General features: G+C 59.9%; 1 protein-coding gene across 1 annotated transcript in view; it reads left to right on the forward strand.

Annotated features, from left to right (window-relative positions):
* Positions 1-4,327: 4,327 nt before the first annotated feature.
* The window catches only part of ZC3H3 (zinc finger CCCH-type containing 3), a 63,646-nt gene continuing 45,287 nt past the window's right edge, over positions 4,328-22,686 (forward strand). The window contains 3 exon segments of the mRNA XM_061438090.1: positions 4,328-4,537; positions 6,309-7,644; positions 8,678-8,874. Coding sequence (XP_061294074.1) covers positions 4,450-4,537; positions 6,309-7,644; positions 8,678-8,874 — 1,621 coding nt within the window. The 5' untranslated portion in view covers positions 4,328-4,449.

Below are 22,686 nucleotides of genomic sequence, written 5' to 3' on the forward strand. Positions count from 1 at the left end.
CAGCGCCTGTCCAGCAGGCCCGCGGTCCACGCTCAGCGGATCGCTGGGCGACGGGGCGGCCTCGGGCCCTGGGGAGCTCCGGAGTCAGGAGGGGCGGAGGCCGCAGGAAGGCCGGGCAGAATCAGGAAAGGGTGCGGCAGGATGTGAGCGGGGGCTCACAGCCGGTCTCCGGGCCGAGGTGGGTGACGAGCGGTTCCCGTCGCCCTGCCCGGCTCCCGCACGGCCCTGATGCCTGCCTAGCTCCCTGGATTTTCTGCCGGGAGGGGCTAAGGAAGCGGCACAGAGCCCCGCCCAGCCCCGAGAGATCCTGCAGTGTACGGGGCTCTACTGCTCTGAGCCTCACTTCACTCTGCCCTAGCAGGAGGAGCCTCTGACTGCTGGCCTCCAGGCATCGCTTGGCTGGGGCGGGGTGTCTTTTGCACCTGGCAAGTTCCCTGTCCGGGCTTGTCCAGGACTAGGGCATGTGGGACACTGTGGTGATGTCCAACCATCCATCCTCCATGGCCCCTGAGAGCCTCATGGAAATGCTGCCATCTAGGAAACAGCAACTAGTCAACTTTTCTTCCCAAAGGATCTGGCTCTGAGGATCATGCTTTGCAGTGAGGGTGGAGGGTGGAGTGGGGGTTAGCGGCTGGGATGGGGGAACCCACAGAGTCCTCAATGGTTGGTCTCTTGTACAGTCACTTCCTGCTCCTCCCTACTTGGACGGAAGGCAAGGGGGCATCCATAGGGGGTAGTGCTCCCAGCCAGTCAACACCTGTTCCTATGAGGGCCTGTGGTTAGTCACTCAGTCATGTCCAACAGTGATTCCATGGACTGTAACCTGCCAGGCTCCTCTGTGTGTGGTTCTCCAGGCAAGGATACTGCAGTGGGTTGCCATTTCCTTCTCCAGGGGATCTTCCTGACACAGAGACTGAACCCAGGTCTCCTGCATTGCAGGTGGATTCTTTACCACCTGAGTCGCCAGAGAAGCCTTATTTTTTTATTTTTGTTCCATGTAAGGAGCTCAGCACTTAATTTTTGAACTTTTTAAGTACAGTTGATTTACAATGTTATGTTAGTTTCTGGTGTATAGCAAAGTGATTCATATACATATACATTTTCATACTCTTTTCCATTATGGTTTATTGTAAGAAATCGAATATAGTTTCTTACTGAATATAAGAAATTGAATACACAAACTAATCTATATTAGTTTGTATCTGCTAATCTCAAACTCCTAATTTATCCCTCCCCCAGCACCTGATATTTTTGTTCAGAAGGCCTTGCACGTGTTTCCTTATTTCCTTTGGGAGGACTCCGAAAAGTGAAATTCCTTAAAAGGTATTCAGTCTTGGCACATATTGCAAACTGCTCTTCAGAAAGGCTATGCGAACATCCTAAAAAAACTGAATGGTGAAGTCTCTTCCCTTTCACCCCCAAACACTGAGGGCAGAATGGTTTTTTTTTTCAAGACTAATCTTTGCCAGCTTGATGGGCATCAAAGTGTTTTAAGTTTAGCCAGATAATTGTGACAGCACTTACATCCTATTTAGTTTCACAACTCCAGGAGACAAATCCACAAACCTCGCCTCCTCTTGGCAAGGGGCTGGGTTCTCCCCTCTGCTACTCTTGGACTGAAGTCCAGGAGCAGAGAGCTTGTTGGGCACAGAAGACAATAGGTTCAATGAATCCATCACTTTGTACTAATAAATCACCCCAGAACTTAGTGAGGTAAACATCCACTGGTTTGGTCAAAATTATGTGAAAGTTGCTGTCCTGTCTGAGTTTTTGCCACCCATGGACTATATACAGTCTATGGAACTCTCCTGGCCAGAATACTGGAGTGGGTAGCCTTTTCCTTCTTCAGGGGATCTTCCCAACCTAGGGATAGAACCCAAGTCTCCTGCATTGCAGGCAGATTCCTTTTACCAGCTGAGCTACCAGCAAAGCCCAAAATTATGAGATGCCCTAAATCCTGACATTTAGGCTTATCTCTGCTCCACGTGGCATCACCTGGGTTTATCAAATTTGTGGCTAGCTAGCAACTGATGGCAGACAGCAGGCTGTCATGAGGGTCCATGGTGTTAAGTGGGCATGTGCTGCCAGTCCTCCCACAGGCCAGTCCTGGCACATTCAGGAGGTGATGGCTGCAGGATTCTCAAGAGCCCAGACAGCACCAGCCCAAAGAAGTGCTTTTCACGATCCCTGGTGGGAAATCCCATTTCATTCTCTGGGAACTCCCATACCCTGCTCTCAGTTTTGCCAAGGCCTAAGGGTCTCACACAGTGCTCAGCATGACCCGTAGCTCACCCTGTCCCACAGCCTGAGTGCAGGGGCCATTCTATTGCCTGGTATTCCCAGCCTGGAGCCGCCACCGCTAAGAAACTCCAGGGTGCTCACTGCTGCGAGTTAAGCAGAGTAACACTAACACCCTGGGGCGGGCTCAGGCGCTGGCCTAGGAGGCAGGCCGGGGGTTGCGTCCTCACCTGCAGGGGACACAGTGCGTGTGGCCCCTTGCATCACTGTTGGCATGGTTTACCTCTAATTACGTTACAAACCCACAACACGTTTTTATTATTTTTGCTGTGACTGTCTTTTGGAGAAAATAAAAAATTTTTAAAATGTTATTAATACTGTTTCCTGTTCTCTTTCTACATAAAGATGTTTCCATATTGTATCATTCCCCCTCACTTAGAAGAATCTCCTTTAACATTTCCTATTGTTCAGGTCTGCTGCAGACACTGTGTCCGCTTATTATTGTGGTAAAATATATACTAACAGCAGCAGCCATTGACGCTTTTGAATTGTGGTGATGAAGACTCTTCAGAGTTCCTTGCAGTGCAAGGATATCAAATCAGTCAACCCTAAAGGAAATCAACCTTGAATATTCACTGGAAGGACGGATGCTGAAGCTAATACTTTAGCCACCTGATGCGAAGAGCTGACTCATTGGAAAAGACCCTGATGCTGGGAAAGACTGAAGGCAGGAGGAGAAGGGGGCTACAGAGGATGGGATGGTTGGATGGCATCATCAATTCAACAGACATGAACCTGAGCAAACTCTGGGAGATACTGAAGGATGGGAAGCCTGGCGTGCTGCAGCCCATGGGGTCCTAGTGTTGGAGACAACTTAGCGACTGAACAACAAAATATATATGGTATATAAGTTGTCATACAATTATTTTAAATTTTATTTGGCTGCACCAGGTCTTAGTTGTGGCATGTGGGATCTTTAGTTGTGGCATACAGGATCTAGTGCCCTGACCGGAGACCGCAGCTGGGCACCCTGCATCGGAAGCTCGGAGTCTCAGGCACTGGCCCATCAAGGGAGTCCTCATATAATCATTTTGAAGTGTCCAATTCGGTGGATTAAGTAGATTCATAAGGTTGTGCAACCATCACCACTATATGTTTCCAACACTTTCTCATCACTGCAAACATAAACTCTCTAGCCAAAAAGCATTAATTCCCCGTCTCTCCTCCCCTCAACCCTCCCTAACTTATGATGCACTTTGTTTCTATAAATGTGCCTATTCAACATGTCATGCAAGTGAGATCTTACCATATTTGTCCTTTTGTGGCTGGCTTATTTACTGTTTTTGAGATTCGTTTACGCTGTATCACGCACCAGTCCTACATTCCTTTTCAGGACTAAATCCTATTCCATCGTACAGATACACACCAATTACCAATTCACCCTCATGGGCACTTGGGATATTTCTACATTTTGTTATGGCAAATAATGCTTCGCTCAACGTTGGCGCAAGAGTATGTTCGAGTCCCTGTTCTCACTTCTTCAGGGTATATACCCCGAACTATCTGACTGCTGGCTCAAAGCATCTATTTTTAACTTTTTGAGGAAACAGTAGTTTACCACAGCGGCCATATCATTTTACACCCCCTAGCTGTATACAGGGACGTACACACCTGTTTTCATACTTGTTTCTACCGAAACGGCACAGTCTTTCACCCTTTCAGAGGTTTAACGCGTCCCTGCAGTGCCTCTCCTATCCCGGACGTCCCTTCCCCTGTACCGGGCCGCCAACAACAGAGCCGCACGGGCCCTCGCCGCGCCGGCTCACTTCCGCAGAACCCCCCTCTAGCTCGACGCGGAAGGACCCGCGCCGTGGATAGCATGGAGTCCCCGGCTCTGCCCCTCGTCCCGGGCCCACAGGGAACGAACGCTCTCGGCGAAGAACCCGGCCAAAACTCCTCAAGGCGCGGACTTTACGCCGCAGGGTCCCCTCCGCAGGGCCGAGAGAGGACTTCCCGGCGCTCCATAGTGACGTGGCCTCCGCCCCCAGCATTGCGCGTGCGTGACCCCGCCCCTCCAGGCGCAGCCAGGGCGGGGGCGCACGACTCCCGAGGCCCCATTTCCGGCCGGCGGATGCCTGGGCCCAGCCGCAGTGCGCAGTCGCGGTGCCTCCCAGCGCTCCGCCCCGCCCGCAGTAAAACGGTCGCCCGGCGATGACGTCGCGGGGGCCTGGCCGGGCATCGCGGACTCCGGAGATGGAGGAAAAGGAGCAATTACGGCGGCAGATCCGCCTCCTGCAGGGTGGGTCGCTCCGGGCCCGGGTCGCGCGTCCCCTTCCTCCCCCTCGCTTCACAGCGGTCCCCTGCCCGCCTCCCCGAAGGGGGCCGCTCCCGCCCACGGGTCGGAGGCGGGGGTCCGGTCGGTGGGGAGGTGGGTGGGGTCGGGCCGGGTCCTGGGGACCCTGAAGGGGCGTTCCCAGCCGGCCCAGCTCATCCCAGCTCGGGTTTCCGCGGCGGGTGCGGGCGTTACCGGTGCTGCGGCAGCTGGCGGCGGGGCGGGTCGCTTAGTAACCGGCGGGAAGCGACCCTCCCCGCCGCCGCGGGCGTGCGCGGCCTCGGCCCCGCCGGCGCGCTCCCTTGCTCGGGGGCCAGGGGTGTGTATTTCTTCCCCAGACGCCCGGTTCTGATGCCTTTGTCCCTCCTTACAGTCACATTCTCCTTGATATTCCTGGCCCAGAATCCCCGGTCTTCAGGTTTTTCCAAACTTTTCCATTTTTAGACCTCAGACGGCATGTTGTTGTTCAATCGTTAAGTCGTGTCTGACTCTTTTGCGACCTCAGTGACTATAGCCCGGGGCTGACCCATCCCTCTGGCGGTGAAGAACCCGCCTGCGGTGCAGGAGGCACAGGAGACGCAGGTTCGATCCCTGAATAGGGAAGATCCCTTGGCGGAGGGCATGGCAACCCACTCCAGTATTCTTGCCTGGAGAGCCCCATGGACAGAGGAGCTTGGCGGTCACTGAGGCGACTGAGCACATGTGGACTGCAGTCTGCCAGCGCTTTGAAGGAAATGGGCTGCCGTTTCCTTCTCCAGGGGGTCTTCTGGACCCAAGGATTGAACCTGCATCTCTTGTGTCTCCTGCATTGGCAGATGGATTCTTTACTACTGAGTCATGAGAGATGGCGTGCTGTATTTTTTTTTTTTTTAATCATTTTAAAGGTTATTCCCACAAAGAGAAGATTTAAGAACTTGGGAAGTGTGTATTATTGGGAAGAGTTCAGTTGGGCTGAGCCCATCTACCAGCCACTTCTGGCCCTCCATCATACCTGCCCTGAGGTGTCACCAGGTCTGGACGTGACTCTCTTTGGGCCTGGAGGTGGGACATATGGTGGGGGAGTGCTGTGACTGGAGGGCTTGTTGGCTGAGTTGTGACAGCTTGGGTGGTTCCAGCTGAGGCCTGTGTCTGCCTGCACAGCCACGCTGTCCAGGGGCTTCACCTGGTGGTCTCCTGCACTGAAACTCCAAATGTTAGGCCTCTTCTCTTCTTGTGGGAGGATGATGTGACATTCTTGTCACGTGTGGAGTACCCGGGGCGTCAGTTGTCTTACACTCGCTGTTGTGTGTGCCAGGCAGGGAGGTCCTGAAGGTGCAGCCCTGCCCCTTTGTGTCTGTGGGCTAGCCGGAGGCCTTCCGTGTGTCTCTTGAGGTGCTGCAGCATGGGCCCTGCTGGTCTCTTCGTGCTGGGTGACACTTCGCCTCAGAGGATTGGGAACCCAGCATAATATCCCTGCTGAACAGGGGATATTATGTCACAGGAGTGCATTTTAAGGATAAGCAGCCAGAAATAGGATTGAAGTAGGATCGATGGGAAGAGGCTCATGGGAAAGATCGGCCTAGGGGATTTAGGCTGACTGTCAGTGGTTCTCAGGCCCTGGGGCTGCCCCTCCTGTACTGGGACTTGGCAGGATCCAGTGGGGTCTACAGGGTGTCTGGTCAGCTGATGCTCCTCCAGGGGTTTCTCCCTGATTTTCCTCACCCTTCGGTTGACAGAGTCTATGCTCCTGCCTCCTCAGGTCTGATTGATGACTACAAAAGCCTCCACGGCAGTGCCTCTGCCCCAGGTACCTCCGCCGCCCTGGGCACCTCCACCACTTCCCAGTGGCAGCCGCCCACTTACAACAGCAGCAGGACCTTCAGTGCTCGCTACCCTCGTCCGAGCCGGAGGGGCTTCTCCCTGAACCATGGGCCTGCGTGGCGCAAGAAATACTCCCTCGTGAATCGGCCCTTGGGCTCCTCGGACCCGCCCGGTGATGGTGCCGCGCAGCCGCCGCTCAGGGCTGGGAGCAGCCAGGGTCCTGAACCGCAGGAGTACATCCTGGAGAGGCAGGTGCAGCTCAGTCCAGACCAGAACATGGTCATCAAGATCAAACCACCATCCAAGCCGGGCTCGGCCAGCACTGCGGGGGTCCTGCGGACCTCCTTGGAAGAATACGAGGACCCCCCCTGGAATGACCACAGGCCTCAGGAAGGTGAGGGTGAGTCCTCTGGTGCACAGCGGCAGCCCTCGAGGCAAGGAAGAGCCAAGGGGGGCTGCAGTGCGGAGGACCCCCTTCTGGTTTGCCAGAAGGAGGCTGGCAAGCCCCGGGTGGTGAAGTCAGTGAGCAGCGTGAGTGAGAACCCCTTGGAGCCCCGGCGGACGGTCAGTGAGAGTGCAGTTGCGGTCAGGGCCCGCTTCCTGCCCTCCAGCCTGCCCCAGCGAGGCGGCATGGCCCTAGGCCGGAAGGCGGGCTCGCACTCTGTGGCCAGCTCTGTTACACAGCTCCGTGGGGACGGGAGCGCGAACACCGGCCTCTCAGGCCCATCCGCTGCCTCTAGCCTGGTGGTAGGCCCAGCTAGACCTGCTGTTGGACCCAGGCAGACCAGGGAGCCCTCGGTGCTGGTGTCCTGTCGAACCAACAAGTTTCAGAAAAACAACTACAAGTGGGTGGCTGCCTCGGCGAAGAGTCCTCGGGCCTCTCGGCGGGCCCTCAGTCCCAGGGCGGCGGCGGAGAACGTGTGCAAGGCCCCCTTTGCTGCAGCGGAACGAACAGAGAAGCCTCAGCTCAAAGCCGACCCAGATGCCAAGCCCAGGAGGCCTGCTGTGTCTGCCGTGCCTGGGGCCTCCCCCAGCAAGTACAAGTGGAAGGCCTCCAGCCCCTCGGCCTCCTCGGCCTCCTCCTTCCGTTGGCAGTCAGAGGTTGGCAGCAAGGACCGTGCCTCCCAGCTCTCCCCCATCCCGTCTAGGTCCCCCCCAGCGGACAGACGGGCAGTGGAACCCAGCAGCTTGCAGCCTGTCTTCAGTGAGACTCCACTCTCAGCTTACAAAGTGAAGAGCCGCACCAAGATCATCCGGAGGCGGGGCAGTGCCAGGTGCGGGCCCCTGCCCCTCCCTGGGTCTTGTCTGGGCAGGGGTGTGGGAGGCAGGGAGGAAGCATCGCCCCTGATGGGGCCTGAGGACGGAGCTTTGCCTGTGGTGCATCAGCATGTCTGGCAGGAATGAGGCCGCAGTTACCGCTGTCCTTTCAGTTAATGGGGAGAGGACGGGCGGAGGTGGTGCCAGCAAGCCCTCCCTTTCCCTTGTTGGCGAGAGACCAGAGGCTGCTGGGGTGGCTTCCATTCTGGGCCTGCGGGATGGTGGATGGACAGCTTTGTGCCCAGGCCAGGGGCAGGGTCTTTGCAGGAGAAAGGCAGCCAGGTGACAGGGACTTCCTCCCTCGCTGAAGGCATGTCAGCTTCCCTGCCCTCTACCCACTTGGGTCCAGAGGAGACTGGAAGATGGCACTGTGGCCCAGGGCTTCAGGGTCAGGGACTTAATTGTGGAAGCTGCCAGATGCCTCTGTCATCAGGCGTGGCGACACATGCCATCTGTCAGGGAGTCCCACTCAGGCCCTTCCCACCGCTGACCTTGCCCTGGGGCCCTGCTCCCCGGACAGGCGCCGTCTGGGCCGCTGAGCTCCGTGCTCTCCTTGGCCTTTTCTCTCTAGCGGCCTCTGTGTCGGCGAGTTTGGGGAGGGGAGCCATGGGGCTGGTGGCGGCCCCTCCTTGGGACGACGCCTGCCTCCTCTGCTCTCCCCCAGTTCCACGTGGGGGCTCATCTCATCTGGCCGGGGAGGTGCAGAAGATGGTCGTGGAAATACCTGGTGGGGGTCAAGGGCTGTGCTTCTCCGCCCTCCACCTGCCCTGGCTCTGGGGTCCTCCAGGGCTGCGGCTGGGAGCCGGGTGGGGTAGGGTAGGGGGATGGATGGGCAGGGAGCCGCTGAGGTGGATCAGGTGGGAAAGCGAAGTGGGGGGGCCAGACCCCACTGGGGCTTGGCTGCCTGCCAGGGCTGGTCTCTTGGTTCTGGGATATGGGTGGGCGAGGCGGGGAGGGTACCTGCTAGAGCTACCTGCTCTATCTCTGCAGCCTTCCTGCGGACAAGAAGAGCAGCCCCCCACCTGCTGCCATGGCTAAGAGTCAGTTCAGCCTGCGGCGAAAGCAGGCCCTCCGGGGAAAGAGCAGCCCCGTTACGAAGAAGACACCCAACAAGGGGCTGATGCCGGTCACCAAGCCCCGGCCGTGCTGCCTGCCTCCTGGCCGCGCCTACGTCCCCTCCAAGGAAGGTACGCTGGGAAGGGTTCCCTGGGCCTGCGCTGGCTCTGTTCCCCGCTGGGACCCACGGTCTCCATCCACCTTGTACTGTCAGGCCCTGGCCCAAGAGCTGTTCGGCCTGGCGGGCAGTGGGCAGCCTGGGCTGCGGTGCTGTGCGCTGCGCTCGGGGCCATGGAGAGGCTGCCAGACAGGCACGTGCGGCCTCTTCAGGACATCCCTCCATGCCTGCATGGCCGCGTCTTCTTGGCAGAGGTGGGAAGGGGATGAGAGGGCGGTAGGCAGACAGCCCTGAAGGGGGTGGTGGCCTGGCTGGTGCCGTCCAGGGCCCCTCCCTCCTGTCCTCGCTGCCCTCCCTGCGGGCTGCTGCCTCCTCTCAAGGCCTGAGCGGGCCTGGGAGGGGTCTCTCTGCTCTCTCAGTGAGTCCCTGGCACCCCCCACTGTGGCGATGGCAGTGCTCCGGGGGGGCTGGTCCTGGGTGTCTCCTTGGAGCAGCCGTGGCTTCCCCACGGACACACCAGGGATCTGGTCCTGGGCGCTGCTGCCGGGGCTTGTGTTCCAGGGACTGTGCTGCCTTAGTGCTCAGGGCCCAGCTGGGGTCCGGGACGGCATGCAGCACCTGCACAGAGCCGGCCAGAGAGCGTGGGCCCTGGGGGCCCGGGCGGAGGCCCGTGCTGGGCGGAGAGGGCTCCAGCCTCCCTCCCACCCAGTCTCCTTTGGCTGCATGTCCCTGGGTTCCGGCAAGCATGGATTTCACCCTGGTGGCAGCAGAGGGAGCCTGTCAGCAGCCCCTGGGGGCTGCCAGGGGAATGGGTTGGGGGTTGGGCCTTGGCTGCGGGACTGACTGGAGAGAACAAGTGGAGAAGCCTCATGTTTTAAGAGGCTGGCAGGGGCTGGGGAGCCCACCGGGAGCCTGAGGCCAGCTGGGGGCTCTTGGGGCAGCCGGGAGAGGGACCGGGGTGCTTTCTGGAGGCTGGGCATCTGCGGGGCTGCACGGTCCCTATCCGGTGCTCTTGGTCACAATGTTGTCTCTGTCGGCAGAGAAGCTGCAGGCGGAGCTGCCCCCACAGGTAAGGCGCTGCAAGGGGGTGGTGCTCAGGGCCGGGAGTGGGAGGCGGGCTGCCCTGGAGCTGGGGGTCCCGGAACCCTGAGGCAGGGGTGTTCCCTCCTGCCCTTCCAGGGCCTGCATGTGAGCTGCCCAGGTGCTGGGGCGTTTCCATAGTAACCGGCTACCAGCAGGGAGTGCGGTGTCCAGGAGGGGTCCCGCATGGAGGTGGTGTTTCAGAGGGTCTTGAATGATGGACATGGCAGGAGGGGGTTGGGGGGGTGTCCCAGCAGGGGCGCTGTGCTCCTGCCAGCAGAGCCCTTGAGGGAGCTGGTGGGTGTCTGCCGGGTGCTGGGCTCCCGTGGAAGCCAGTGTGTGTGTGGAGCGGCTGCTGGGCAGGCGTTGAGGGTGGCACGGTCGCGGCAGACAGGGCCCTGGGCCTCTTGGCGGTCTTTCTGCTGCCCAGAATGCTGGGTCCTGATGCAAGGACCAACGCTGGCCTCGACTGTGTCCCTGCCAGCCCTGTGCTGCCCCTGCCCCATGGAGCCTGGGCTGCGGGCCGACGGGCCCAAGGCAGACAGTTGCCATCCTGTGTCCTGGGACCCTGTGGAAGGAGCACCATGCGGTCAAAGAGGTCATTCTGTGCCGTGGACTGGGAGCGCTCTCCAGATGGCGGGGAGGTTAGCACTGTGGACTGTCCATGTAGAGTCCTGGGGGCCCACTCTCCCTGCTCCAAGCTGGTGGGCTCTGGTGGCTTGGGGGTCGGGGTGAGGACTGCCCCAGGCCTGGGAACAGCCTGGCTGCGGCCGTGCTGTAGCCGCCATGGGCCAAGGGGCTGCCGGGGAGCTAGAGAGCAGGACAGGGGCCTGTGGGTAGTGTCCCAGGGCCGTGGGCTGGAGACGCTCTAGGATGCTCACCCTGTTGCAGGGTGAACAGGGTGAGGGGTTGACAGGGCCACGGGTCTGGTGCCAGGCCACAAGGGGGAGGTGGCATGTGTCTTCCCTGGAGTTGTACCTGCACTTGGGAACCGCGTGGTCCCGTTTTAGGCCTCAGGCAGACTGGGGTGCAGGCTGGGGACAGTGGAGGCTGTTCCTGCTGGCAGGGTGCTCTGCTGCTCCGAGGGAGGGGGGAGCAAGGCCGTGGGCACCACAGGGTGTGGGGTGCGGACCCCTGCGCCTTGCGCTGTCCCCACTCAGAGGCGGACAGATCAGCTTGTAGACATGCGGTGACCATGCTCTGCAGGGGACATGGAGGGGGAGCTGGGAAGAGGCTCCTCTTGGGGGGCTTGGAGAAGGCTTCTGCTGGCTCGGCCACTCTTCCTCCCCCCACGTGTCCTCCACCCCTCAGCCTTCCATGTACCACACCTCTGTGCTGGGCTGTGCGCTGGTTCCCGTGGTCCGAATGTGCCAAGGCCGGGGCGTGTCGGTGGATGGTGAATGCAGAAAGCTCCTTGGGTGCTTGTAAATAGGTCGAAAAATTTGCCTTCAGGCGGCAGAAGCACTCTGCAGAAAAGGAAATCCGCGGTGGTGTCTCAAGAGCTACAGGGGGTGGGGGGCAGCTTTAGCCAGGCAGGCAGTCTGGGGCGTCTCTGAGGAGCTCCCTCTGAGCCCTGAACCTACCTGTGTGAGGAGAGGCGAGAGGGAGGGGACACACCTGTGCAGGCGAGGTTGCGTAGGAGCTGTAGGGCAGAGCTCAGCAAGTCCTGGAGTGGAGACCTGTCCTGCGCAGCATCCCAGAGGGCGGGAGAGGCTCAGGCCAGAGGCAGGTGGGCCTGGAGGGTGGGAAGGGGCGCCGTGCCACAGTAAGGAAAGGGGGTCCGGTTCGGAAGCCGCTGAGGGACGGTGGAGGCTCAAGGGTCCTATGGGAGCATGCTTGGGGACACAAGGCGGCCGTGTCCGGGCCTGAGGAGTGACTGGGGCCGGAGGGGCAGGAGCTAGGGTGGGCCTGTGGGAGAGGATTGACCTCCAGGCCCAGGGCAGGGGTCCTTACCCCGAGACTTGATGGCAGGGAGCTCATGGGAGAGGCTTGTGTAGAGACTGGGCAGGGGTGAAGGTAGGGGTGGGGGCAGGGCTGAGGCCTGGGGTGAGGGCAGGGCTGAGGGGCAGCATTTCCCCGGCTCCCCACCCCTCCCGGCTCCCTCCCTTTCAGCTCTGTGCGGGACTTGGGCTTTTATCTAACGTTGTGGGTACTTGGGGTGCACAGGTGAGCCCCTCCTGGCCCCATTGGCGGGCCTGAGCAGCTGTGTGTGTCCATGTGTCTATATCGCCACAGGGGCGGCCCCTTCATCTGCTTGTCTGCAGCTTCTCTGCTCTGTTTCCCCACACAGACCTTAGTGCCAGGTGCAGCCCTCCTCTCTCAGCCTGTGCCTGCCCGGCTGTGGGCTGAAGAGGGGGAGGGAGAGCCATGGGGTCCCCTCCAGGCCTGCTGTGCAGCCCGGCGGCCAGAAGAGGGCGCTCTCACCCTTCTTATTCCTCGTCCACCTTTTTCTGGTAATTGATTGCCTAATTTTCTCTTTATGTGAAAGAAAGCAGATATCAAGTAATTTGCAGCAATAACCTGCTAATGCTGGGCTAGTATCGAAACTCCCCTGTTCATTTCAAGTGGCAGATAAAACACTAATACATAATTATCCTTGCAAATTGGATTGTTTTAAATAACCAAAAGGCTGCGGCCAGAAGAAAGCGATCCCATCTCCCTTGAGTTACTATTGCAGTGTAATTGCCGCGTTCAATCAATTTCCCTGGCATTAGAAATTCCATCACAATCAACATTAAGCTTTATTCATTGTGATGGCTAAGAGCCGGGCCATTTCTCCTCTTTTTCTTAACTGGCAAAATTAATCAGGGAAAAGATTTTAAACATTTACCCGTGCGAAAGAGGTCAGCTCTGCCACTATATTGCTCAGCAGATAAGAGGGCTAATAAAAAGAAAATTGAATTACTAATGATCACCAGGAACAGAGTATATAAAACCTGGCAATCGCCGGCTCAGGAAAAGGGAGAATCAATTTTCTTGGGACAAGGTGCGCTCATTTTTTATTTTGGCGCATATTATCAGCAATTTAATTTGAGAGCGCATAAACAGGAGGAAACAGTTAGGGAATAATGAGCCCGGAGGTGTAAAGTGCCGCAGGATGTATGCTGTACACAATTTATTTGGCACAACAGATAATCGCTTTAATTGAATTCAAAACTGCATTGTTCAGCAGGCGCGTGGACACTGCGCCTGGGGACTGAGCTGGAGGTTCAGCCTGACTCCGCCTCTTACTTTCTTTCCCTTCCCTGCCTCTCCCCTGCTTTCCTGGCTCCTGGCCAAGCCCTCCGACCCTCCCCCTGACCCTCCCCCTAGTCCCTGGGCCTAAAGTCCAACTCTGGCTGGGGGAGGGGCAGGTGGTCCCTGGGGGTCACCATGTGACACCCCCCCCATGCTCCCTGGGGAGTACCTGCACCTTGGTTGCCAGAGACCTCAGTTGATTGCCCCAGGGCAGACAGACCCCAGAGAAGGCTGCAGAGAAGAGAACCTTTAGTAGAGAGCTTCTAGGGAGTGTGTTGAGGCCGGGCGCTCTCCAGCACCTGGGGCTTCAGGGCCCGCTCTGGGGTTCCCCTCCCCACCACACTGGGCCCAGCACTGTGACTCAGGTGCCCTGAGGTGACAGGCTCCATGTGTACCGCGGACCCTGACTCCTTGTGTGCAGAAAGGGTGCAGTGGGCGCCACGGGAGCCCGCACTGCGCTTGCCACTTGGCTCCAGGCTGGCTTCCTGCCCTGTCCTGCAAGGGGGCTTCCTGGGAGCAGCAAGTGTTTGCTTCTTGGGCCAAGGAAAAGCCTCAGGCGACTGCATGGGCAGTGGCGTCCTCATCTCCTGGGGCTTGCTGGGGCGGGGCCTCCTCTGCCTCACCTGCCCAGGACAGGGGGCACATGGCCATAGCCCCCACCGCTCGCCCGCCTGTCCAGAGCCCTGCTGCCGGAGCCCCGGATGTGGTGGGGCTGTGCACGCAGGCCATGTTTGACAGGAAGCGCCCAGGTTTCCTGGGGGGAGCCAGGTGTGGGTCTGAGGGCCGCGGGGCCTTCCCTCAGGCCTGCTGGCCTCACGCAGCGCCTGCCTCTGGCCGAGAGCTTGCCAGGCTCGTGGCGGGTGCTCCCCACACATCCCTCAGTCTGCTGTGCCAGCCACATGGTCTGGAAGGTCTGCCGTCACCTGTTTGTGAGTGCAGTGGGGCGGGCACGCATCCTCGGTCACCAGCAGAGAAGGCAGGGTGGGGGGGCCTTGCCCAGTCTTCACCTTGCAGCCCCAATCCCTGTGTCCGAGTTTGTCCAGGAAGCTGTCAGGGAGTCTCTCCCGTGTAAGCCCCCCATGGGCCCCTGCCCCGGCTGCCCTTCCCTGCCGGTGCCTGGGCTCCTCACCAAGGCCCCGGTGACTGTTTCTGCCCTCCCCCAGCCCAGAACAGGGGCCTGTGCGGACCAGGGGTCCCTGAGGCGCACAGCCCCCTGATGGACCCTCTGCGGGCAGACTGAGGGGACATCCTGGGGCTGCCTCCCCTGCTGTTCCATCATTTGGGCTTGAAGGGCCCACCTTGGGGCTGTTCCCAGGTCCCTGGGGTGCCCTCCTGTGCCAGTGGAGGTCAAAGCAGGCCCTCAGCTGCCTGGGTGCCAAAACCAGCCCTTGGGGCTCAGTTTGTTGAGGGCCCTCTGCAGGGCTCTCCTTGAGCAGCACCAGCTCAGGGACTTGGGGTGGACACCTACAGGGAGCCCTCCGCCCGCCCGCTGTGTGCTCAAAGCCATCCTCACTTAACCTCCTCCGTGGCCCCAAAGTTCTAGGTGTGCAGCAGCCCTGCTCTGACCACTCTGCCTGCGCTGCCCCTCTCCACACCCTCCCTGCCCCCTCCCTGCCCCTCCCTTCTCACCAGGCCCGCGCCCCTCCCGACAGGGCCCCGCCCCACCCCCACCCCCTGCCTCTGACCAGGTGTGCCCAGCGGGCAGGGGCAGGCAGTGAGCCAGGTAGTGGCCCCGCAGCATGGCTCTCGGAGGCAGCCCGGAACCCGCTGCTTGGCGCCGGACAGCCCCATGCCTGGCCTCGCTGGCCTCCGGGCCGTGGTCAGTGGTCAGAGGGGCAGAGCGAAGCCTGCCCTGGGCCTTCACGCTCGTCAGTAGCGTTTTCATCACTAGTGCCCTCTGGCGGCGCTTTGGGAGGGCCAGGAGGCAGGCTTGCCGTGGCACAGAGGGCACACAGGCCTGAGGGCCTCCTGAGGCGTCCCCGTGCTGGCCTGCGCCCTGGTCCTGGGGCCTCCTCGAGGCGCGGAAAGCCCCGGCCCTGAGCCTCCAGGCTGGTGCTGACCAGGCCTTGCTCTGTCCCCGCATCCTGGGCATTTCTGTGCCGGTTGAGGGGACGGGGCGGTCAGGTGCTGAGGGCAGGTTTGGTGGATGCTAGACTGGCTGGCTGCTGGATTTTCCCACCTTAGAGTAATCTGCGATCCAGCCTTTCCCACTGGGGTGCAGACGGGTTGTCAATTTTACTGCCGCAGACACTGCAAAGGGCGCGAGAGCAGTTCCATCCAGAGCTCTGCTTCCCTAAGGGAAAAGGAAAACGCTGAAGCGGGCCCTGTGGAAGGCAGTCGCAGCAATCCTGAGCCTTGCGTAAACTATCAGGCGAGTCGGAGGCTTCCGGTTTATATCTGCCCTGGCGGCGCTAGTTAATTATTTGGGCAGAGCTGGCGCGGAGTGCGTGCACGTGCACGCAGTGCCGTGTGCTGCTCGGCAGGCGCTGGCCTCCCTGGGTGCTGTGAGCTCCAGGAGCCGGGGCGCAGCCATGACTCCAGCTGAAGCCCGGGGATCCGCTCCTGCCTGGGAAGGAGGGGAGGTGTTCCCTTGCGGCTGCGGCCCTGGCGGCTTGTGGGCAGGGTCCCCAGGCGTCTTGACGAATGCGGATGGTGTGCTGGGACGGCCCCACCTGGCTGTGGCTCAGGGACCTAGTCAGGGATTGGTGCTGGGAGCTACCTGGGAAGCAGGGCCGCGTCAGCCTGAGCCCTCTGGGCAGATTTCTTTCCTGCCAGGGCCAGCTGTGAAGGGGAGGGAGACCCCCCTAGGCCGTGGTGGGGGTGTCCCCAGGGTGGACCTTGTGGAGCCGGCCTCAGGAAAGGGATAGTCGCTGAGCTTGGAGTAGTCCTGCCCTTAGTCCAGCTTTAGTGGGAGGAGCAGGAGAGACCACCACGGCTCCCAGTCCAGGAGCCTGCCCCGGACTCCTCCACACAACACCCCCAGACCCCCCTGCACACCCTGGCCGGGCCCTGTGCAGCACCGGCAGTGATGCAATGGACCCTCCCTCTGAGACTCAGAGCCAGGCTCTGGGCTGGAGCTGCTCTCCTGCCCCTCTCAGTGTGGAGCTGGGGGCAGTGGGCTGGGGAGCTGAGCTTGGGCCCAGATGGTGTCTCAGGTAGACCGTGGCAGACGCCTTTCCTGGGGAGCGCTGTTCCTGACTCTCGTGACCCCGTGTGTTTTCACGGGGAAGGGTGCCAGGAGGGGTGCGGCCTGGTTGAATCTGACCCAGGCTGCTGCCTCCACGCTGTGCTGCGAAGGCAGGGAGCAGGTGCCGGGCCACGAGGCCACGCTGCCTCTCTTGCTGCCTTGACGGTGGGCCTGGCTGGAGGTGTCCCTGGCCGGCTCTGACAGTGCCAGCAGTGGAGGCAGAAGCCTGGGCGGGGACTGCTGTCAGAGCTACCCGGACGGGCCATTGCGCTGAGCTTGGACGCAGCACACCAGGGTCAGATGGCTGGACATTTGCCTTCAGCCTCTCTTTTCTGAAATATGCAGATGTAAGGTTATAAACTTCCCCCTGAGCATAGCCTTAGGGTCTGCAAGTTAACTATTTTTGTGTTCCTCTAAAACTTTTTCTAATTTTTGTTGTAATTTTTCTTTGATCCAGGGTTATTCAGAAGGGACTGCTTCATTTCTAAATCTCTGAGGCTTTTGAGGTTCTTTGTAAAATGACCACTCCCCACCTTCACTGGGAGGGTTTAGGGTCCACTTTGGTAAAGCTCTTGTGTGTGCTTAGAAAGAATGACTCCACTTGGTGAGTTCGGGGCTGTAAGGAGAGTTGTATTCATGGTGTTGTTCAAACCTGTGGTAAACTTCCCAATTTTGAGGGGCAGGGAAGACTTGTGTTTTTCCACTGTCCGAGAGAGTGTGGAGTTTGCACTGTGCCTGTGAGTGTGCTCGTGTTCCCAGTTGTCGCTTTTGCATTAGTATTTATTTTAAGGTTATTTTACTGTGTGCAAAGCACTTAGAATTGTTACATCTCCCTGCTGGAATGAATCTTTACTGTTATGAAATATGTTTGTTTTTTTTTTAATCTCCAGCTTTTTGCCTTAAAGTCTGCTTTCTCTAAAGTAGGTATATGTAGGCCGGTTTTCTTTTAGTTAATGTCGCAAAATGTGTACGTATACACTAGTGTACATACATACATGGAGAAAGAAATGGCACCCCACTCCAGAACTCTTGCCTGGAAAACTCCATGGATGGAGGAGCCTGGTAGACTACAGTCCATGGGGTCTCAAAGAGTTGGACACGACTGAGCGACTTCACTTTCTTTGTTTCTATAGTTCCTTTTGGAGAGGGAGATGGCAACCCACTCCAGTGTTCTTCCCTGGAGAATCCCATGGATGGAGGGGCCTGGTGGGCTACAGTCTATGGGGTTGCAGAGTCAGACACGACTAAGCAACTAACACACACACATACATACCCTGCAAATGTTGGTGCATGATGTATGCAAACATGTTTACTTTTGTAAGTAAATAATCCAAAAAAAGCTGTTTTGTATTATGGTTAGATTTTTTTTTTTTTTTTTGTATCCAGCAAATAGTTCCTTTTAAAAAAGTGCAGCCTGAAATTGTTTTGTAAGAAAAGATTTCATCTGTCACAATAAACCGCAGTTTGGGTGTATTTGGGTTTAAATCTAGTCTTACTAGGTGCTTTTTCTTTGTTGTACCTGTTATGTATTTCTTTTCGTTTTTTTCTTCTTTTGGATGTATGTTTAAATTCCATTCTTTTCTCCGTTAGCTTATTGTATCTCCTTTTATTTTTCTTTCAGTAACATTGTACGTTTTTGAGTCTGTTACCAGGTCTTGGAAATTGCAGTCTGACCCTTCCCTGGACAGCATAAGAAGCTCAGAGCACCCTCCCCCTTTTTTCTTCTCTTCCATCAGACATGCTGGAAGTACCGTGATTTTGATTCTCCATGTGTTTTAGACCGTAAAAAACGTTGTATATGGTCATCCTTGACCCAGACTCAGCTACGTATTTATTCTCCCATTTCTTTTCACTCCTTCCTTGCCTTCCGCGGAGAAACACCTCTTAAGATTTCCTGTGATGTTGCAGCTGTGCTGGGGGCTGTTGCTCTCCGTGGACGGTTATCTGAAGTCTTCCTCTCTGGAGAGCGATTTTGCGTGGGAGCCTGTGGGGCTCCAGGGGGAGACCTGGCTGTTGCCGGCTGGCCCTGCTCTCCTGCGGGGTCTGCTGTCGCCCTCTGGCTGCAGAGCTTTCTCCATCTCTGGTTTTCAGCAGGTGTATGACAGTGTGCTTCCCTTGCGTTTTATTTATCATGCTTAGGTGAATCGCCGCTTGATGGTTTTCATCAGTTTTGGTCTGGCTGAGAGCTGAGCGCCTCAGCACACACTCCTCTGGGCCGCCCAAGTGTGGCGAGGCCTCTGCTGGCACTTACCAGGGGAGGGTGGGGGTCTCTGCTCCACAGGGCCTGGGGGCTGGGCCAGTGGGGCTCAGGCTTCTGGGCAGCTTGCTCCTGTAGCTCATGTGGGGAGGAGCAGGACCTGGTGCCACGCGGACCCCAGCTCTGTGTGCCCGAGGCCCTGTCTCTTCCCGTGGGGTGGCGGAAGGGGTCCTGGGCAGAAGGCACTGCCACCCCAGAGCTGGCGGGCGGTGGGCGCTGGTGTGCTTGCTTGGAGCCCCCAGGACTGTGCTGCTGCTACCCACCCCAGCCCTGTGCCCTCGTGGGGCCGTATCAGCACAAATGGAGCCCGCTCAGGACAGGCCCCAAGCGCAGGCCTCCCCCGGGTCTGAGCTGAGACCCTCTGCTTCCCACGCTCTGGCGTCCCACGGGTTACTCTCCCGCTGGAGGGACACGGGCTGAGGCCTCAGCTGTCCTGGGAAGGCGGGGCCCGGTATTCCTCTGCAGGGGGACTGTGCCTTTTCCGCTTTCGGAGCATCTGCGCAGACCACGTGACCTTGGGTGGGCGCCAGTGTCCTCGGGGCCCTCCGGTGCCACTTGAGCATCACCTGTGTGGCCCGGGCCCCTCAGTGTTCCCGGGAATCCTTCCGGTTCATAGGTTTGGTCCTAACGCATAGAATTGATGGGATTTGCAAAGAAAGTCTGTAATTGCGCACAACGACTGCAAACCCATCAGCTTCTGACCGTGAGACGCGCAGGTGCTTGTTGCTCTGCCTCCGTGTCTTCTCCCAGGCCTGGCCCCTGGCATCTCGCGCCCAGCAGTCCTCAGGAGTCTGCAGTCCCGCCACTGGCGGTCCTGGCGGTGTCAGGACAGGGTCCAGCTCTGGGCGGTGGCAGGTCCCTCCTGTGGGGTTGCATGCGTGGGAGTGAGCTGCTGTCCTCCCACCTCCTGTGCCCCCCTGGCAGCTGACCCTCAGGTACTGTGCTCGGACAAGCCCCGGGGGTTCTGGGCCAGAGTCTCTGGGGGCCTGTCCTCACCTGCTGCAGCTGTACGGGGGCCCCCCCAGGTGCGCTGAGGGAGCCAGCGTGCTCCCGGGCGTCCACGGGGTGGGGCTGGGCCGGCTCTGGTTTGTGGTATGCTCACTCCCTTCCCCTGCGTTGGTTTTGGGTGACGGGGGCCTGGGGGCGTGGTGCTCCTCCTGGTGCTCCTGCCCGCCTGGCTGAGGAGAGTCTGAGAGTCTGGGGGCCCAGGGCCTGGGCCATCAGCCTGGCCCCAACCGCTCTTCCCTGGAGAGCCGCACGTCCAGCAGGGCCTCTGGAGGTCCAGACAGGGCCTCTGGGTGCCGTGGGCCTGGGGCAGGGCGCAGCCCCCCGCACTTGCGGGTTGCTTGCTGTCCTCCTCCGGAGCGCGGCACTTTCTGAGCCAGTTCGGAGCTGTTTTCTCCTCACGGTGTGCTCCAGGCTGTGCAGACCCCCGGGCTCTGGCCGCTGTCCTCCTGACTGCCTTTGCGCGTCGGCGGCGGCCTGTACGGAGCATGCTCTCCATGGCGCTGGGTGTGACAGTGGCCACTGCTCCAAGTGCTGGGCAAGGGTAGGCCTTGGTGGCTGGCAGCAAATGGCTTCGCCACCCAGCAGGGGGTGTCCTGTGAGGCAGTGCGTGCTCGGGGCGGTGTGGCTGAGCCCGTCTGTCCGGCCATCCCGCGGTGCGGGTGCCTTCAGAGCCGCTTGCTCCCTGCACACCAGCAGCGGCTCAGCTGCCTGGTCCTGATCGTTGCTGGCGGCGGAGGTCTGTGGGGTGGGCCGTAGGGCCTGCGGTGTCGAGGGAGAGACAGCGTACCTCACCATGTGCAGGAGACGGAAGGCAGACCCTGGCCCTGCAAGCAGACCCAAACTCCCGGCCCCGGCACTGCCATGGAGTCTGGGGAGGACGGCGGGAGGGTGGGGAGGAGCAGGCCGGGCCCTCGGCTCCCAGCATGTCTGGGGTGAGCCTTGCTGAAGCCACGCTGTGCAGCGAGTCACCAGCACCACGTGTTCCCGTCTCTGCTCATCTGCACCCGTGTGGAGTCTGGAATGTTGGAATGGGGGCAGGCTCGCCCTCAGGACCTGCCCTCCTGAACTCGGGCACCCCGAGTGCCCCTGCAGAGTGTGGTGCTGGCGGGCGCTGTGACCTGGGCGTCAGCAGTGAGGGGCAGCCTTCCCTCCCTCCCGGCACCTTTGCCTCCTCTCTTCATCTGCCGAGTTTCTCTGGGCTCCAGACAGCAGGGCTGAGCCTCACGTCAGGTGGCGCCCTATTCTGGAGAGTCCATCAGCCTCAGGCAGACTGGCCTGGGGCGCCCACCACTCTGAGATTGGAAGGCCTCTGCCTGGCTGGCCCCCTCTCACCCCTCCTCCCCCCTTGCCAGCCACAGAGGCCCAAGGCCCTGTCTTCAGAGGTGTGTGGAGCTACAGCCGCCCCCAGCCTTACCCTGGCCCCAGCAGCCTGCTTTCTGCGGGTGGAGCCTGGGAGCTGTCCCTGAGCAGGGCTGCTGGGCCGGAGGACCCTGCAGGGGCCCAGGCCCAGGCTCCTCCCTGAGGGCTGAGAGCTGAGGGTGGGGGGCCTCTGGTCCCCTTCTTGGCCAGCCTGTGCTACCCTCCCACTGCCTCCACGGTTGGCAGGGCGGCACATGGCAGTGGGCCTCCTCTGGCCCATGAGCCCCAGCGGCTCTGCTGCCTTCCCGCCTCCGCCACGGCGACCCGTCTCCAGCCTCTCGGCCGGGCAGGCTGGCTCCAGGGCTGAGTGAGGCCAGATCTGCTCTGCACCCAGGTGCCCTCAGGCCTGCTCGCTGCCCCTGGGCTGCAGCTCTGCCCCTCTGGCCACCGCATAGGACAGGTGAGTGGCCAGGAGAATCCGGGTAGCCTGGCACTTGTGAGGGCACATGTGGTTTTCTCTCCGTGGTCACTGCTTTTTATAGCGAGGTTATTTCCAGGCTCTCTCAGAAGTGTCTGTCTCTGGCCCCAACTCTGAGGAAGCTGGGCTGGGCGCCCGAGGGGCCAGGCTGTGGCCAGGAGGAGCACTGTCCTTGCGTGGGCCACCGGCTCTGGGTCATGTAGTGGGACTGGGGTTCCTGGGGACGACTGAAGCCCAGTGTGTGTCACATATCTAGGGGCACACCCCGTGTCTGCTGGGCACCCCCCCCCCGCCGTGGGTGAGGATGGGGTCTTGAGGGTGAGGAGGGTGGAGGCGGACACATTGATTGGCGCCTGTCCCGTGGCGCTGCAGTTAGTGTCTGGGCCAGCCCCGTGGGGAGGGCAGGCGTGTTCTGCACTGCTTCCCCCATCGCTCACGCTTGGAATGTGGGCCTCTGTCCACCTGGGACTGGTGGGCACTTTCCTGCCACCAGAAACCTCAGCAGAAACTGCCAAGGGAGGGTGGGCCGTCACCTCCCAGGATCGGCTTTGTCCCCTCAGCTGACCTGGCTTGTTGGGGGCCCTGGTGCTGTCAGTGGGGTGTGGACAAGGCCCCTCCACTCCTTTGGTGGACCTGGGAGCCCCTGTTGCTCCCTAGGGCTCTGGCCTTCTGGGGTCTCAGCCTGGTAGGGGGCGGATTCCCCCCCAGGCCATCTCCCTGTCCTCCTGGCTTGCCTGGGCCAAGCTCCCAAATGGACGGACACAGGTGTGAGAAAGGACCACCGTCCTGTGAGGATGGAGACCATGTGCTCACAGACCCAGTGTGGGGCCAGGTGTTGGCCAGCCCCTGGTCCCCTGGGCAGTCAGGCCTTGGACCTCTGCACGCAGGCATGTCAGCCCAGCACAGCCTGGTTCAGCCCGGGCGGGGGCCGCCTGGTCTCCACTGGGGGGAGCCCAGCCATGTCTGAACCCTGCCCTCCGCCCGCTCGGGCCTGGCCCTGTCTCTGGGGGAGTGGAGGGAGGGTGGGCTGTCTGCCTGGCCTGGATCCTGCCTTCCCTGCCTTTGCTTGGGGCTCCCAGCTTTGGGGTGTGGCCGTCTCTTGCACCTGTGGGCCCTGCTCCCTGAGTTTGCCCCTGCCCCGGATCCCCAGCCACACGCCATGCTGTCTCTTCCGCCTTCTGGGGCATGCCTCCCTGGGATGTGCTCGGGCTCCCTGTCC

Source organism: Bos javanicus, chromosome 14, assembly GCF_032452875.1.
Source record: "Bos javanicus breed banteng chromosome 14, ARS-OSU_banteng_1.0, whole genome shotgun sequence".
NCBI lineage: Eukaryota > Metazoa > Chordata > Mammalia > Artiodactyla > Bovidae > Bos > Bos javanicus.